Below are 19138 nucleotides of genomic sequence, written 5' to 3'. Positions count from 1 at the left end.
CAACCAGTGACGTCACCGGCCCGAAGGCGTTACCTGTGAGGAGCGGCGCTGTACGCGAGACGGGTGTGTGTCGCTGGTCATGGCCACTCGCCGAGCTCTGCACTTCGTATTCAAAGTGGGAAACCGGTTCCAGACGGCACGTTTCTATCGTGATGTCCTCGGGATGAAGGTGCAGTTGGGGCCGAGAGGGGCTGGCGCGCGAGGGTGGGAGGGGCGCTGAGCCGCACCTGGCGGAGGGGAGGGAGAAAGGGGTTTGTCATCGGTATCAGCTAGAACTTGGGTGTCGGACCTTCGCCCCGCACTCCCCATTAGCCGTGATTGGTTTTCAGCGTCAGGAAACTGCGAGTCGCTGGTTGGGTTAGGGGAATGAATTTATTTAAATTCATTCATACGTATATATTGAGTAAGTGCCCTTGTGGTCTTCCAGTCTAGTGGGAAAGACAGTAAACAAACAAAAAGTTATCTAATACTCTTCCAAGGAACAATAACTCAGTCTCTTCCGGTTTTGGAGCCCTTTGGTTTAGATAGTCGGCATATTGGGAGCTCTGTTTCTCTCAAGGATGGTTTGTTTGAATGGTCCCTTTTGGATACTCAATCTGGTTTGAATGCTTCCAATCTCCTGTCTACAGTCGAGAACTAAGTGTGAACTTAGAACACATTCTCCTCTCCAACACCCAGAAGTGGCCCCTCTTCAGCCCTGAGTAGCTGTGATTCTGCAGGGGTCACCTGGGTGACAGATAGGCGGAAGCTATTGGGGAGCTCCTGATAAGTAAGCCAGGGTGCAATTTAATGTAGAGACAATGCAGAATACGGTGCAAAGAGTTGCCTGAACTCATCAGTCATGTAAAAAATATACCGTCGGTGTTTCGTGGTATTGTGTTGAGTTTTAAAGACAAAAATGAAAATGAAAATATCTGTCCTCAATTAAAGCTTCTGGCCTGGGATGGGGTGGGAGTGAGAATTAGGTTTGTACATAGCTAACAGTAATGGAAGTCAAAATTTGATAAGTGATAGAAAAACCACAAAGCTCTCCCTTAATGTGTTTCCTCATTGATTAAAGAGTTATTGTGAAGATTAAACACATTATTATATGTGTAACCTTTTTCACATCGTATGTATTATATAAATGTTAACTATTATCAAAATATTAGGTTGGTACAAAAGTAATTGTGGTTTAAAAGGTTAAAAATAATTGCAAAAACCGCAATTACTTTTGCACCAACCTAATACAACAGAAGAAGAGATTTAACTCCAACCTGGGTGGTCAAGAAATAATTCATGAAGACCTTGCATTTGAGTTGACCTCTACAGGTAGGCTTTCTTTAGAACCAAGATTAAAGGGGGTAGTATACTAGAAAAACTGAATAGTGGATGCAAAGATAAGATATGTACGGGAAACACCACGAGTTTTATGTGCCTTTAGCTTAGATTACATAGTTGAAGTTGAGGAAATGGGATATCAGGACAAATAGATTGGGACTGTTTCTGATAGCATCTTGAATTCTATGCTAAGGAATTTAGATTTTTATGCCACAGTAAGTAGGGAGTTCCCTTACATTTTAGAACAGGACGATGATGTGGTCAGAGCTGTGCTTTAGGGACATAATTGTATGGTGGTGTCAACGAAAGAAACATCCAAACCTGTAGAGAATTTTTATAAGTTTATTTGAGTCAAACTGACAACATTGCCGGGAAGCAAGATCACACATGCTTCAGAGAAAGAGTTTTGCAGTTTCTTTTATACATTTGGAATAAAGGAGGGAACGTAAGGAAGATTATATGAAGGAGGGAGACAGCAAGGTGGGGATTGGATTGCAGGATAGTTAACAAGATTAGGTGCTCTCTTGAGGGTAATTATGCTTCTGAGGGGTGTGAAAAAGAGACATGTCAAAGGTGTGTTACCCTAAGATGCACAGAAACAATGGACAGGCAAAGATAAACCTTTTACTAACGAAGTGATATGCTTGGGGCATGACTACCCATCATGACCTTCCCAGTTAGGAATTTATGATCAGATCACCAGTGACTGAGGTTACTTTCAGTCACTGGACTTGTCAGGTTTATTATAGAGCCCCTTTTTCATCCATAGTGGTATGAAGGAAGGAGGTCAAGAAAGATGAGTATTAATAGTCTCTGAGACTATTAATGGGAGAGAAGTGATGGGAGCTTGAACTGGAGCAGTAGAAGTGGGAATCTAAAAGGAAAATAGAAACTAATACATTGAGAGCCTACTGTGTACTAGGTTCTGTGTCAAATGCTTTAATAAATTATCAATTTTCATACCATATTAGGAAACTGAGATCCTAAACAACGGTCTCAGAGTTACACAACTACTAACTGACAGTCAGAATTTCAAAACAGACTTCTCATTCTGAAGGTTCCATTATTGTGACAACACAGCACTGCTTCCCAATCGAAACAGATTTCACAACTTTTCTTGGTTGTCTGGCTCTTGGTGTCAAGCTGTTCTTTCTCACTTCTACTACTTCTAGACTGGGAAAGAGATAAAGCTTATTATCTTTTGTTTGTTTTACAAGTGCAGCTTATAAATGATAATGTTTGTGTTTTGACATTTTCGTTTGTGTGAAATATGCTGTGTGCAGTAGTAGTAAAACTTGACAGTTTATTCTAATTCCCTTCCAGATTCTGCGTCATGAAGAATTTGAAGAAGGCTGCAAAGCTGCCTGTAATGGGTATGACACCTTGTTTCTTCATATCCCCTTTAGGCTCCTAATACCCCTGGAGATGAATCCATCTTATTGAGTATCTCTTTAAACTTAGAAGTCACAGCAAGCTGGGAAATTCCAAGGCCTCTTGGGAATTGGATGCTTATTTATGGATATGCAACAACATTAAATTAAGGCCAGCTTGGAGGACGGCCTTTATGGGATTCTGTCCCCTACTTTAAAGAAAAGATAAATGAGTCTTTCCCTTAAGTAAGTGCCAAACAAATGGTCTTTGGAGCCTTGGGTGATGGGGCACATGAGCACTGTCCACAGCTGCTCTGAGCACCAGTGGGCGTCATCTCATCCTGATGGGTTCTTAGAGGACCAGAAGGGACTGCCCACCTCTCTGTCCCAGGAGTTCTTTGGGTGAGGCCTGCCTACAGCACATTCTTCTGTGGTCACTGGAATAATTTGCTTTCATTTTTCTAGGCCTTATGATGGGAAATGGAGTAAAACAATGGTGGGATTTGGACCCGAGGATGATCATTTTGTGGCAGAACTGACCTACAATTACGGCATCGGAGACTACAAGCTCGGCAATGACTTCATGGTAAATATCATTTTGTTCCAGCAGATTCTTGGCTGCACCTTTTATTGAGATCACTGATACAGCTTTAGGTATCAGTGATGATAACCATTGAATTGATGGCTTTTGGGTACAGTTTAGTGATATTTTCTATTTAAAACAAAACAAATATGCTTGGGGACCCTGTCTCAGAGCTGGATTCAGAATGAAATGTGTTCTCCCAATGTGTGGGAATCAAACCCAAAACTTAGAGACAGCTTTGAAGGACACAGGATACCTCTAGGGGAATGACTGAACCTCAAGAGGTCAAATGCCAGAGTCATATTGGTCTGGTCAGGTCCCGATCGCCATCCAGAGAAATATTTTCTGTCGAGTGGACTGTTATAGTTAGGTTAGGCTATTACGGCCAATCCTAGTCAGAGAAAAATCTGAGAAGGTTTTATGGATAAAAAGAACATATTCATTCATTCAAGAACTCAAGTCATGCACTTATTCTAGTAATAGTGTCAACCGTTTATTGAGCAGTTACTATGTGCTAGATAGACTCACTGGGACCAAATACATAGCAAGACAGGAGTAACTAATTTTTGCTCAGAGTCTACTGAGCAGATCTACCTCATGCTAGGTGTTATTTTGGTCATTTGATCTCACTATTCCTATTAACTCTTGTTAAAATAATAATACCTAGATGGAAGTTTTTTATGAGGATCAAATATCTATAAAAACATTTTGTAAATGGAAAGGGCTATTCAGATTTCATATGATAATATATTTGTTTTTCTTTTCATGTTTCTCACTAATTTATTTAACAGATATTTATTGTGATTTACTATATGCCTTGTATCTTGTTAGGTTCTGGGGATAGGATAGAGAGTGAAGCATGTTCCCTGGCCTAGGAGCTTCCTGTCTGGTGGGGGAAACAAATGAATAGACAAGAATACAATGTGATAAGTGCTAAGATTGGGATAAGGACAGAGATGTGGGAACATATAGGAGGAATTCCCAACCTGTTCCCAGAGAGATGAGAGTGCAGGGAACGCTTCTCAGAAGTGCCATCTGCACCAGGTGAGTAAGATTGGGTGGGAGGGTGAGATGAGAGTCCGCAGCATGTCCAGGCGCGGAGGTGGGAGGGACCATGGCACTCAGAACTGTGAGGAGCATAGTCTAGCTGGGGCTTAGTGTGTGACGAAGGGAGTGGGTAGAGTTGAGGCTGGAGAAGTAAGCTGGGGCCACATCACATTAAGATGCTTGGACTTTATTCTGGAAGCAGAGAGAAGCCATTAGTAAGCAGAGGAATGGTACAGTACTTGTGTGCAAGAATCCACCTGTGTAGAGCATGGAGATAGGGTTGGAAGGGAGTAAGACCGGACGTGAGGAAACTAGCCCCAAGGATAGTACAGGAAGTGACTAGCAGCTCCTTAAGTAACATGGTAGTCGTGGCAGATAGAGGTGAACAGATATGAGAGATGTTTAGGAGGTAGAGTTGATACGGGTTGGTGACTGAAAGGATGTGAGAGTGTGTGTTTCTCCTTCCCTTTCTTTTTCTTTCTTTCTTTTTTTTAAATTTAATGATATTAAGTCTAGTTGATTTAACACACACATATCACTTTTTTTTTTTTTTAAAGAGGGCATAGTTCACAGTGGCCCTTGTGGGGATTGAACTGGCAACCTTGGTGTTATCAGCACCATGCTCTAACCAGCTGCCCCCCTCCTTATCTTTCTTTTCTTTACTCTGCAAATTTAAATCAGGGAGAGAAGAAAGAGACAAACCATTTTGGTGCCATCAGCATTTAACTGGCTCCAGTCACATGTTGATTGCTGGACTACAGGGGCTAGTGGTCAGGTATGTGGAGAACAGCTTGACTGCTCCACCATGGGCTTCCTGAGAGACTTTGGCAGTACAGTATCCCTGACAAAAGGTACCTTCGCTGCTTTTCAGTTCATGGAACAAAAAGAAAAACAGGTTAAACAGAACTCCCATATATACAGAGGGTGCCCAAAAAATGGATACACGTTTTAAGAAAGGAAAAAACTGTATTAAAATTGTAATAATAAATACCGATAACAAAAGATGAATACAAGTCATGTGTATACATTTCTTTGGCCACCCTCCCCAGGTATAAAGAATTCCTGTATATTAGAAAGAAAAGGATCAACAGCTTAATAGTTTTTATAAAAAGGGCAAAAACTACACAAAGACAGTTCACAGAAAAGACATTAGAAATGTCTCTTAAACATCGAAAAAGATGTTCAGCTTCCAAGCTGCTATTTGCCACCTGCCAGCCTGGCAAAAATAAAAAAGGGTGATAACACACTGTGTTAGGGAGGGTGTTGGAAAACTGCCACTCTCATACATCACTAATAAGAGTGTACATCGGTACAACCTCAGTCTGGCAGTATCAAAATAATGAATGCATTTATCTTTGACCTTGCAGTTTTACATCTAGGAATTGGGTTTACATGTATGTTAACAAGTATGTGAAATGACCTGTGTGTTAAGTTATTTATTACAGTATTTGTTCGTGTAACAAATATTTATTGAGTGCCTCCTCTGTGCCAGGCACTATTTCAGGATCTTTCGCTAACCAGTGAACAAAACAAAAATCTGTGCCTGGCAGGGGCGGCGGTCCAGGGCCTGACAGATAATGACCAATAATAAACAAATCATATAATGCGTTATTTTAATGTTGATCATTGTTATGGGGCAAGAATAGAGCAGAGTAAGGGGCATTGGGAGTGTGGAGCAGATGGCTGGTTTTGATTTTAAGTAGGGTGTTGAGGGAGGGTGTCAGGGAGGAGCTGACATTTGAGAAAAGGCTCAGGGAGGTAAAGGAGTTAGCTGTGTGGGTATCTCGGGGAAGAGCATTCCAGGTAGAGAAACAGCCTGTGCAAAAGCCTTCAAACAGCTCCTGGCATGTTCAGGAAAATGCAGGAAGGCCAGTGGGGCTGCAATAGAGAGCAAGGGGAAAGGAGCAGGAGATGGGGTCAGAAATAACATGGCGTCAGCTTGGGTTGGGCCTTTCAGGCCATTCTGAGCCATCCTTAAGTGAAATGAAGAGCCAGCAAGGGTTTTAGGCAGGAAAAACAACATGGGCTTGCTCTCTGGAGAAGAATAGACTATAGGGTGTGTTTCACAAAGCTTCCTCTGGCCGCAGAGTGGATGATGGATTGACAAGACTGGAGAGAGGCTGTTCCAATAATTGCAAGCTAGAACCGAGGCTGGCCTCATAAGAAGGCATAGGTGTGCATTTTTAGGTATTTTGATTAAATTTAAATTAAGAATGCCTTGATGGTTGGTTTAAATTTTTTTGTTTAAAAAGCAAAAATAAAAAAATATCTTGAATAGGTAACCGGTGAGCCAAGGTAAGATCAAGATTTCTCAGACTAGATCTTTGGGGCTGCCAGGTGGCTCAGTTGGTTAGCGCACGAGCTCTGAACGACAGGGTTGCTGGTTTGATTCCCACATGGGCCAGTGAGCTGCGCCGTCCACAACTAGATTGAAGACAATGAGTTGCCGCTGAGCTTCCCAAGGGGTGGCCGGATGGCTCAGTTGGTTAGAGCACGAGCTCTCAACAACAAGGTTGCTGGTTCAATTCCCACATGGGATGGTGGGCTGTGCCCCCTGCAACTAAGGTTGAAAATGGTGACTGGACTTGGAGCTGAGTAGCGCCCTCCACAACTAGATTGAAGGACAGCGACTTGGAGCTGATGGGCCCTGGAGGAAAAAAAAGATTTCTCTGACTAGATCTTTAAAATTAGGAGAGATTATCTTTGGTATTAAATGGATCAAACTTCTCGGGCATGAATTTCTGTTCTATGATTCACAAAGTTTGGAATATTTGTAAGAGAAAGACATCCCAAAACCTATTTTGAAACCACTAGACAAAAATTTTGAATGCCAGTTAAATCTTAGGTGATATGATGTAAAGGCAATGGGATTTGCCCCATTATCTTATTCTATAAAAGTTCTGTTGTGATTATGCTCTTGAATGATGTTGTTGTTTGTCACAGGGCATCACACTTGCCTCGAAACAGGCTGTCAGCAATGCCAGGAAGCTGGAGTGGCCACTCCGTGAAGTTGCAGAAGGGGTTTTTGAAACTGAGGCCCCAGGAGGATATAAGTTCTATCTGCAGAACAGCAGTCCACCTCAGTCAGGTAATTACACTAATAAAAGCCCTCTGTGTAAGGGTACCTCTGATGGAAGGAGTGAGGGAACTGGATTTCTTTCTCCTGTGGAGTCTTTCTATACTGGCGTAACATGTCTTTCCCAAGCTGGTATTGTTTGTTCTTGGAGAGATTTTCTTCTCATTAGAACTTTATAGGAGATCTAGACTGGTTCTGTTCTACCGGTAATATAGCTATTTAGGATACTTTCAGTTATAACAGAAAACTGGCTTGAGCAATAAGGAAATTTTTTAGCTCACAGGGCAGGCATTCTGTAGGTAGGAAAGCTTTCAGGGTTAGTTGATTCAGCAACTCAGCAATGGCGTCAAGAACCCCAGTTTTCTCTCTACATTCTCTTGTCCTCACGAGTCCACTCCTAGAGGCGGTTTCCCTCATGGTTGTAGGGTGGCTGCCAGTAGAAGTGGGGGCTACATGCCCGCACATTCTCTTCTGGTAAGAGAGGGAGACTGACTGCCTGTTGCACTTTGTTAAGAGCAGAGCAAAACTCCTGGAATCATCCAGCAGACTTTCTGGTCAGATTTGATTCACATGCCTGCTCCTGCACCAGTCACCAGCAAGAGAAATAAGATTATCCTGAGACCAGCTTGTTGCGCGTCCCTCCAGCTGAGGCCAGTTTCCCAAACTGTAACGCTGACACTCAGTGAGGGAGGGAGGAGTGGAACGGAGGGGTCCACTGCACTGACGGCCACGGGGAGCAGCACAGAAGCTGCCTGATGGGTTTCATTTACAGCAGAGGCATCCTCCTCTTACGCGGTGTGTGTATTTAATTCCTGCAAATTCTGCTACCTGCTCGGCCAAAAGAAAAAAACACACTGCTGAATAGCAAAGGCAGTTCTGCCTGCCGTTTCACTCTGAGCACGTGCCCCTCAGTGGACCTGAGATGGGAGGCAGGTTTCTCTTTCCTCCACCGTCTGCCTCAAGTCCCACATGCCCCTCATACTGAGTCCGATTGCTGTCTACTTGCTTTTCATCTGGAGCTCCGCAGGAGAAAGAGCGATCCGTGCCAGTGTGGGAGTTCAGACTGGCGCTGTGGGACTTACTGAGAGACGGTACTTCTGTATTTCACTAGTCATTTAAGGGATTTTTATGATGACTTTATTGATAGGTGACTGTTGATTTGTACACTAACTTTAAAGCTTAATTCCTGCCACTAATTCCACTGCACATTTTTTTCCCTTATCTTGATGTAAGATAATGGAGAGCCCCACAATCCTAAGATGCTTTGGGATGATAATACCTTGAGGCATTAACTTCTGATGGGTAATATAGTCAAGGCTATCAGTCGAGCTGGCGTCCATCCTTCCTTTGACTCACTTATATGTAGTTCCACCCACTTGTTACCATTTCTGCCCCATCCCTTCCAAGTCGCTGGAATTTGTTGATCTCTCAATGAACAGAGAAAACTCAAACCGTCTGCCAGGGAGACAGACAGACCTGTGAGAAACACCTTGCTTTGGTCATAATATTGCTAGAAACGGAAGAAAAATGTATTGGGTTTATCATAGTTACATGTAGACTTGGAACAGCTCTTCAGAAAGCCACTTTACAATATAAAAGTTTCCAATAATGTTGTGTTTTGATATAACTTTGTAACTTTTATTCTTTTGACAAAAAGTAGATTTTTTTCCTAGACAAACAGCTAAGCAAAATAAAACAGTACCCATGTATCCAGAGATAACCACTGTTAACATTATCAAGTATATCTTTCCAATCTTTTATCAAAAACATAAATATACAATTAAATACATATATACATTTTTTCAGATTCCATTGTCTCCCATTGTAGGAAGATATTTATGTTGTCCCTGTGTTTCATTGTTACAAGCAACACTGTGATGAGTGTCTGTGAAGAAAGCCCTTCATACATCCACAATTACTTCTTTAATTGCTGAAAATGGGATTGCTCTTTCAAAAGCAGTGTGCATTTTGTAGGCTTTTAATATATTCTGTCAAACTGTTGCCCAGAAATTTCCACTCGACCAGTATTATATGATTGTGGTCTCCCCCTGCCCTATCAGTCAGCACTGTGAACTTTGTAAATTACTTGCCAATTAGATAACAAAATATTTTATTTGCTCATTTGTAAGATTGAATTTTTTTCATGTGTTCATTGACCGTTCCAGTTCTTTCTTTTCCTTTTTTTTTTTGTGGTGGGAGGGGGGGGAACAGGACTTTATTGGGGAACAGTGTGTACTTCCAGGACTTTTTTTCCAAGTTAAGTTGTTGTCCTTTCACTCTTAGTTGTGGAGGGCGCAGCTCAGCTCCAGGTCCAGTTGCCGTTGCTAGTTGCAAGGGTTGCTAGTTGCACCATCCCTTGCGGGAGTTGAACAGGCAACCTTTTGGTTGAGAGGATGCGCTCCAACCAACTGAGCCATCCGGCAGCTCAGCGGCAGCTCAGCGGCAGCTCAGTTCAAGGTGCCGTGTTCAATTTTAGTTGCAGGGGGCGGAGCCCACCATTCCTTGCGGGACTCGAGGAATTGAACTGGCAACATTGTGGTTGAGAGCCCACTGGCCCATGTGGGAATCGAACTGGCAGCCTTCGGAGTTAGGAGCACGGAGCTCTAACCGCCTGAGCCACCGGGCCGCCCCTCATGGGTTCATTCTTTAAACTTAATCCTTTAACCCATCAGGCATGTGTTTTTGTTTTTGTTTGTTTTTTTAATTTTTTATTGGGGAATATTGAGGAACAGTGTTTTTCTCCAGGGCCCATCAGCTCCAAGTTGTTGTCCTTCAATCCAGCTGTGGAGGGTGCAGTTCAGCTCCAAGTCCCGTTGCTGCTGTTCTCAATCTTTAGTTGAAGGGGGTGCAGCCTACCATCCCTTGAGGGAATTGAACCAGCAACCTTGTTGAGAGCTTGTGCTCTAACCAACTGAGCCATCCGGCCGCCCCTCCGGAAGCTCAGCGGCAGCTCGCTTTCTTCAATCTAGTTGTGGAGGGCGCAGCTCAGCGGCCCATGTGGGCATCAAATCAGCAACCCTATTGTTCAGAGCTCACGCTCCAACCAACTGAGCCATCCGGCCGCCCCAGGCATGTGTTTTGCCATTTAGTTTAAAGGTGTAACTTTTTCCCACCAAATGAGATGCCAGTTATCTTAGTGACATTTATTGAACAATGTATTCTTTCGTACTGACTTAAAATCCCTTTCTTATAAACTAAATTCTTGAGCCTGTTTGGGTCTTTCTATTCTATTCCATTGCACTGACCTATCTATTCCTGCTGTTTTATTACCCTACAGATCCTGTATTAAAAGTAACTCTAGCAGTGTCTGATCTTCAGAAGTCCTTGAACTACTGGTCTAATCTACTGGGAATGAAAATTTATGAAAAAGATGAAGAGAAGCAGAGGGCTTTGCTGGGCTATGCTGATAACCAGGTGAGTGATCTTGGAGAGCAATAATCTGTTACTTTGAGTTTGGCTTATGAATGAGGTTAACGTGAGGGTTATTCCCATAGTTTGTGCACAGTGATTCGGTATTTATACAGATAAACAGAAAGGAGAAAATAAAAATTGCTGATAACCTCACCACTCAGATGTTACTTTTGTTTAGATTTGAGGATATGTCCTTTCAAAAGTGGAATTGCTGGGTCAGAAGAGACGTAGATAAGATTTAATGCTGTAATGATCATGTATTTTCATCTTTTTCTTTTTTTAACTAACCTAGCGTTTGAGCATGATTTTAGTCCTTGCATTTTGACCCAGCAGGTCTATTCCCAGTATTTTATCTTATAGACATACTCATCATACATGTTCACAAAGAATGGTGTACAAGGTTATCTGTTGCAGCATTGTTTGTAATAGCAAAACATAAGAATGTAAGTGTCCTATGGGTTAGAGAAATAGTTCAATCATTTATACTTCATCCATAGAGTGGATTACTATGCAGCTATCAAAAATAATGAGGTGAATCTTTATATGCTGATATGGTAACATTAATTGAAATAAAAGAAGGCACAGGATGTGTAAATTGTGCTACCATTTGTGTAAAAAAGATATGTGCATGCCATGTGTCTAAAAGAATACACTGGAAACTGCTGACTGGTTGCCTCGGGTGAGAGGTGGAGGGCAACTTCATTTTTACTTTATTCCTCTAGCACCCTTCGAATTTCCTTTTTACCACATAACCTGTTCCAAAAAATAAACCCACTTCTTTCTTTCTTTTCAGTGTAAACTGGAACTGCAGGGCATCCAGGGCGCAGTTGATCACGCAGCAGCTTTTGGAAGAATTGCCTTTTCTTGCCCCAAGAAAGAGGTAATGTTTGGTACCAGATCCATCGTTTAAGCTCTGTGACTACCTAGTGCAACCGCTAAGAACCTTGGGCCTCCTTTCTTCATTCTGGATGTGGCTTTGGTAGCAAGTTCAACAGTTGTCTCGAGAGCGGCTGACATAATGAAATCAAACAAGTGATGTCTGGGTTCTTTCTGGTTGATCTGCCATTCCTCTCGCGCTGATGAGGACCCAGCATCAGAGTGGGACACGGCCCCTCGCTCACTTTTCCCTTTTGTTTTCCTCAAGTTGCCAGACTTAGAAGACTTGATGAAAAGGCAGAACCAGAAGATTCTGACTCCTCTGGTGAGCCTGGATACGCCAGGGAAAGCAACTGTACAAGTGGTCATTCTGGCTGACCCTGTAAGTATTACTCAGGAAGGGACAGGCTGCACCACAGGTTTCTTCTACGGTGTCTTTTTGCCAAATTCCTTTTGTCTTTATTGGTGTAGGATGGACATGAAATTTGCTTTGTGGGGGATGAAGCATTTCGAGAACTTTCTAAGATGGATCCAAAGGGAAGCAAATTGTTGGATGATGTGAGTCTCATTTCTAAATTTCTACCACCATGGGCCCAAGGGGGTGGCGTTAAGTGTATATGGGGAAGGGCCAAAGCAACAGGGACCAGTTCTTACTATCAGAACCATATCCTTTTGCAGTCGAGGTGACTTTTGAGCCAGGGACTTGTGTCTTCATTGCCACCTATATGGCTCTTACCTGGGTACAGCATTGGTGCCCCGCCACTATCTCAGGCTGCCTTGGGGAGCCACTGCTGCTGTATCCATCATTATTCTGCTCAGGGAATGGAATGCCTGGATACCATCCCTTCAGCTCTTTTGGTCATTGGCTCTTCATTCTATAGCATCATTCTCTTCCTTTCTAGTGACTTATTCTCATCAGCAAACAAGCTCCAGTATCTTCCGGCTTTGAAAAACCTATTATAAAAGCCTATTATTTACCCCATATTTACCCTCCTCCAGATTTATTTTTAACAATCTGCCTACATACTGTTTCTACGTCTTACCTCACATTCACACTTCAGTCTCTCCTGCACTGGTTCCTGTCACTCAGTGAAATGCTCATTGTAACTTCATCAGTGACCTTCGTATTGCCAAATTCAGAAACTACTTTTCTATCCCCATCAAACTCAATCTTTCAGCAGCATCCAAACCACTGTTCATTGTTGTACCCCCGTTTTTAGCACATACCTGGTATGTGGTAGGCACTCAGTGAGCACTCTATGATGATTCAAGGAACGAATCAATCTATCCCATGTCTGTCATTTGATATCTATGTGACTGACCTTAAGCAATTTACTTAGTCTCTTAACTTCATTTTTCTTACCTAAAGATTTGAGAAAATAAGATTATCTACCTGATAGGATTGTTGTGTGGTTTATAGAGCTTGCCCAACTGCTGACATAATAACATACGCTCGCTCGCTCAATTAATGGTAATTAAAGTAGGAAATGTGGAGAAAATAGAGTGTTTACAAATTTTCCCATAAAGGAAAATAGAGTCGCAGGCCACCCCTCAGTGGGCAAGTTTGCTAGACTCTTTCCTTCTTGCTCTTTCGTATCACTGGCCAGCTCCTTCCTCTTTGGAGCTGTCCTCTCCTTTGGGGTCCATGTCTCTTTGGCAGCTTCTCCTCCGTCACACACTCTGTGTGTGTCTGATCCCAAAGTGATTTTACCCACAGTCCCACTTTGGCTCTTTTATTTTCATTTCTTACATTTTCTCCTCTGAGTAGAAGTTACCTACTACTCTGGTTACCTTTACCCTGAGCTTCAACCGTCTTCCATTCTTCCTAATTTCTAGTTCCTCCATCTCCCTGAGCTCCCAACACGTATTTTTTGTTGTTACTGAGGTAAAATATACATAGAATTTAAATGTACAGAAGTTCAGTGTTCAATTTCATGAGTTTTGACAGTTACATATACTCTACAACCACTACTCAAAATATAGAGCATTTTCATCATTGCAGAAAGTTTTCTCATGCCCATTTCCATCCAGTTAGAGCCCACCCCCAACCCCACCCCCCCGAGGCAACTACTGTTCTCATTTCTGTCACATTAGTTTTGTCTGTCCTTGGACTTCATATCAATGGAATCATTCAGTAGGTATTCTTTTGTGAATGGCTGCTTTCACTCAGCATAACATTTTTGAGATTCCTCCATGTAATTGCACACATCAGTGTTTTTTTGTTTGTTTCATTGCTGAGTGGTATTCATTTTTATGACTAGAACAATTTGCTTATCCTTTTTTCCAATGGTGGACATTTGAGTTGTTTCCATATTTTTATCTATTATAAAGGAAGACTGTTATGAACAGTCTTGTGTAAATTTTCTTGTAGACATATGTTTCATTTCTCTTGGGTAAGCATCTAGGAGTGGCATTGGCTTTTACTTTAGAAGAAACTGCCAGTCATCCAAAGTGATCGAACCCTTTGACACTCCTGTCAGCCATGTCTCACATGAGAGTTCTAGCTACTCTGCACCCTTACCAACATTTGTGTTTCATTTTGTTTTGTTGTTGTAGCTATGCTAGTACATGTAAAATGGTTTCTCATTGTGGTGTTCATTTGCGTTTCCCCACAACTGATGTTAAACATCTTTTCATATGCTTATTTGCCATTTGCTTATCTTATTTTGTGAATTATATGTTCCAGGCTTTTGTTCATTTCTTTCCGTATAGATTTATTTTTATTTATTTTTATTTTTTTCATATAGATTTATTTTTAATACTTCATCATTAAAAATTCTAAATATACACAGAGAGCACAACAAATCCCTATTGACTGTCTGTCACTCATCAACTCTGTGCTATAATTTTTCATCATTCCTTCCACACCACTTTTTTTTTTTTGCTAGAGAACGTTCGAAAGCAAATCTCAGATACCCTGAATACTTAAGTATTTTACACATTTTAAGATGATTTAAAAGAAATAAAAAATTAAGGAATTTTCTTAGATATCTCCATGTAATTGACATCATCACAGTTTAAAAATCAGTACTATATCCTTAATGTCACCTAAAATCAAGTTCTTATTAAAATTTCCCTGATCCCCTAAAAATGGTTTTATACAGTTAGTTTGCCATACATATTTTTAATTAGCTTTAATGTGATTGGACTATATCAATACAGAATAATTTATATATGATTCATTGAGTTTTATGACAAAACTAGTTAGAAGATACACCTCTCGTCTCTTTCACATTTTCGCCATTCTAGTCTATTCTCTAATCACTAAATATGAATTTATTTTTACTCTGTATGTCTTTGCTCACAGTATTTTATTGTCTTGGAATGCTCCTTCTCTCACTTTGCTTATTTTTTAAGACCCATCCAAATCCATTTTTAAATATTTTTAATTACTTTTTCTTGTTGATTTGTTTGAGTTCTAGATACAAATCACTTGTTAGATATCTGCAAATGCAAGTACTTTTCCCAGTCTATGTTGTACCTATTTATTTTCTTAATAAAGTCTTTTGAAAAGGAAAAATTTTAAGTCTAGTTTGTAAACTTCCCCTTTTACATTTAGTGTTTTTGTGTGTGTTCAGATGAGTGTTATAACCAATGAAACCTCTTCATCTGGATAAACCATGAACATTTCAAATTCAGCGTGTTTACAACTTAATTTACCTCACCTCAAATCTATTCTTTTAATAATATTAAAAGTTCCCATTTATTAAGCATCTCCTATGTTTTTGACATATGAGATGTTCTTAAGTGCTTTATATATGTCTAGTCTCTAATTCTTTCCACAGTCTGCAAAGTTGATAGCATTCTGCTTTTAGATGAGGAAACTGAGGCTCAAAAAGATTAAGTCACCCAATGTTATACATTCAGTAAGTGGCAGGGCAAGGGGTTGAACAGAGGTCTTCAGGCTTCACAGCCAGGTTTTTTTTCCTCCTCTATCCTCTGCTCCCTTCCCTGAACAGCACTGTCTATCTATTATCGCAATTGGTTAAGCTAGATCCTTAGAGCCATTTTTTAAAAATCATTTAATATTCTTTTTACTTGAGAATAGTTTTAGATTTACAAACAGAGCCATTTTGGAATATTGTTTCTCCTCACCCCTAAGTTCTGTTAGCTGTTAGTTACCAACAGCTATGAGTTCTACCTCGGAAATCTCTAGTCTTCCTTCTGAAAAGGCCATCATTGTCACCTGTAATACGGCAGAGGCCGCCTTCCTCCTTCCAGTTAATCCATGCTGCCAGCATTCTCTTTCTAAAGCACAAATCCAGTCATTTAAAAAACTTTAATCTTCTGATAGCTCTCTGTTGCGTCCAAGATACATTCCGAACTCTGACAGGACATGTAACATGTCTGGCCCTTTCCTGCTCTCTGATCTTCTGTGGCCTCTCCCCCGAGTTCACCTCCATTCCAGTCCCAGTGAATTGTTTATATTAGCGAGATTTATCTTCTTGCCTGTAACTGAGGTTTTTTTCCCTCCCATCTTGTTCAACTCATCCTTCAATACTCAGAAGCTTTCTTGGGTTCTCCATATCAGAGTTTGTCGTTTCCTCCACTTTTTATGGCTCCTAAAAGAAAGAAATTGGTGCATCTGTGTGGGTTTTTTGTGTTTGTTTGTTTTGTTGCATATCTTTGATTTTTAAATACTTTTTATTTTCATCAAAATCCAATAGTACTAAGATTTTATATAAACGCAGGACAACAATGTCTTGCCGTGTTACTGAGTCCCACTGCCCATGGCAGCCACTTTCAGCTTCACGTTTCTAAATAAAAAACACATGTATTTCTGTTTCTTCATTTTTAGTTGCAGACATATTTTGACTTCCTGTTGAAGTAGATGAGTGTTTTTACCCTATTTCTCCAGCCAGTTAGTTACTCCTTTCCTTTTGGTTTGCTATCGCTTTGTCATTCTATTATAGCAAATGCCCAACACACACACACACACACCTACCTTCATGTGAAATAGTTGTTTTCATATTTCAGCTATTTATTATGTTCCTCAAAGCCTCAGATTATATCATTACTGCCACACCCAAACCCAACTTAATACCTGGCTCATAATGAAAACTGACATTTTAAAAGATATTTCTGTACTTGGCTTTTGACTGAATAAATGAATGTATTTCCTTACCATGCAGCTATTTAGCATATGCTTGATTGTGTTGGACAGGAAGTTTTAAGAGATTTAGGTTCTAAGCCTCTGCAAGCCCCTAATCTCAGCTTCATGGAATAATAAGATAAAAGGACCCTGGTGGAACCCAAACACACTGTTACTAACACGGCTTCCTCTTTAATTAGGTGGCCCAAAGCTAACCAAACAGTATCAACATCAGTGGAATGGCGTGGGAGCAGGCATACAAAAAAGGAAATCGGTCCATGCTCAATAGACAAAATGTCAGAATAGCTTTTCAATCTTGGTGTCATTATGAGACTGACTTTTTTTTATGAGCACTAAAGATTCCTGAGAGCCTACCCAGGTGCTAAGAGTGTCCGTACTTTCTGTTCCCCCAAAGACCCCACAGCCAGGTGTGCTCGGTCCTTGCTCTCTCGTCCATCAGCCACACTTCCTGGCTGCAATATCTTTATGACGTGAGAATCCAGAAGCAATTGCTCAGTACTCATCCGCATCCTCTGTCCAATTAAACATAATACATACTCTATACTGAATGAACATTTTTCAGTTGTTAATGTCTTGATTGTCTATGCAATGCAATGAGGTACAAAGTGAACTCTGTTTTGTTTTATGGACTTAGAATAAATATATACTCTATTTCTGTTTCTATAGGCAATGGCAGCAGATAAAAGTGATGAATGGTTTGCTAAACAAAATAAACTGAAGGCTTCAGGTTAGCAGAAGACACCACGTGGAACGAGCACTTACGATTCCTGTCTAGCACCTGTGAGGCCTGATGTGTCCAATTATGATACACGCTCTCACAGCTTGGTTGTTTCCTGTACAGGCTGGGGTGGTGAAGATTTGTGTATTTTAATCTTTGAAAGCTCTGATTTATTTTAGGTATAAAATCCTATTATTATCAATCCAATTGGAGGAGAACTCTTGCTTTAATCTGCATTGTCACTGGAATGGCATGATCTGTGTGTCACTATTAGATTAGTAAGACATTATTTTGGGCCGGGGGCAGCTGTATGGAACGTTACCTTTGGTTGGGGATGGAGGGAATTTTGACAAGCACGTAGATCTTAGGAGAAAAACTGTTCAAATGAATCCTAATCAAATGCTTATAACAGGACTATTTCCAGCATCTGATGATACTGTGCTGTTCTAACACCTCACTCTAGCACGCCTTGACATTTAAACATTTTTGAAGAAATTATGTCCTCGTACCAAAAGATTTAGTTAACACCCCCACATTCCTTACTTTAAAAGTTTTCGTAGCCAGAGAAAACAGATGGAAGAATCTAATAATATGGTATGCTACCTGCCTAGCTCTGTGCTGTTTCCTTATATAATTTTTTTAAAACCTCACAAGAAGAGAACTTGTTGAATTTGGAATAGATGATATCTTCAGCCTGAAAATACTTTTTTTTTATTGTCTTCCTGTAGTTTGCTGTTTTGTTCTATAGAACAAATTTTGTAATCACTGGAAAGAGAATTATATTGGACATATTTATTATTAAATGTGTTTTGAAGATGTACTTCTAAAATCAAGCTGTTACACCAACCTGTAAGATTCCTTATTTGAAGTGGTGGCCAGATTCAGATTTTAGGAAGGAAACTGAGGAGCTTGGAAAGGACTGACTCAGGTTACCAGTTCCAGAATAATACGAGTATATAAAAAATGACTTGTAAATCATAGTCTCTCCTCTTCTCCCTTGCTGGCAGGTGGGGTATGGAAATTGCAGGGTTTCGGCTCACCTTCTTACAGGTGATTACCTTCTCAGAGAGAAAAAAATCCTTTTCCAGCTTCAAGGCACTTTTCATTCAACTTAAATTTTCTGTCTTAGGGAAGCTATCATGAGTTTCAAAGCAAACCAAATTGTGTGTCCTCCAGACATTTCGTTCCCATTTTTTTCCTGTGTGTAGGGAAATTATTGTACGAATTTTGAATGACCAAATAAACCTCTGTGTCTCTTTGGACTATGATTTGTTAATTCTCAGATTTTCCATTAGATTATTAAGTAATTCTTGATGTTAATCTCTAGTAATACTGTTCTCGTGAAAAGAAACTACTTTTCCCCGTGTATTAGGCTGCTGTGATGTGACCTCCTAAGTTTGTTACAGTAAAATAAGTGGTTTATGTAAGTACTGAATGTCTAAACACGTATTAGATTCCTCTTTGTCTGCTTATCTTGTATTTTAACATACATACCACCAATTTTTTCTCTTAAATGTACAGCTAGCATGATAGAAGTTGGTGCAATTTACCTACCTGGGATATTTGGGCTTTATGATACCGGCCCACTTTTATTTATCTCATCACCTGTCATTTTTCCTTTGTT

General features: G+C 40.6%; 1 protein-coding gene across 1 annotated transcript; it reads left to right on the top strand.

Annotated features, from left to right (window-relative positions):
• The first annotated feature begins 9 nt into the window (after nucleotides 1-9).
• On the top strand, nucleotides 10-18776 carry GLOD4 (glyoxalase domain containing 4). The gene is made up of 9 exons (XM_019739535.3): nucleotides 10-169; nucleotides 2644-2693; nucleotides 3156-3276; nucleotides 7264-7408; nucleotides 10674-10810; nucleotides 11601-11687; nucleotides 11952-12065; nucleotides 12155-12241; nucleotides 17463-18776. The coding sequence occupies exons 1-9, from the start codon at nucleotides 80-82 to the stop codon at nucleotides 17526-17528; spliced, it is 897 nt and encodes a 298-aa protein (XP_019595094.1). The 5' UTR covers nucleotides 10-79; the 3' UTR covers nucleotides 17529-18776.
• Nucleotides 18777-19138: the final 362 nt, after the last annotated feature.

Source organism: Rhinolophus sinicus, chromosome 12 (genome assembly GCF_057876585.1).
Source record: "Rhinolophus sinicus isolate RSI-liver-muscle chromosome 12, RSI-T2T, whole genome shotgun sequence".
NCBI lineage: Eukaryota > Metazoa > Chordata > Mammalia > Chiroptera > Rhinolophidae > Rhinolophus > Rhinolophus sinicus.
This window is presented reverse-complemented; position numbering and strand designations above follow the sequence as displayed.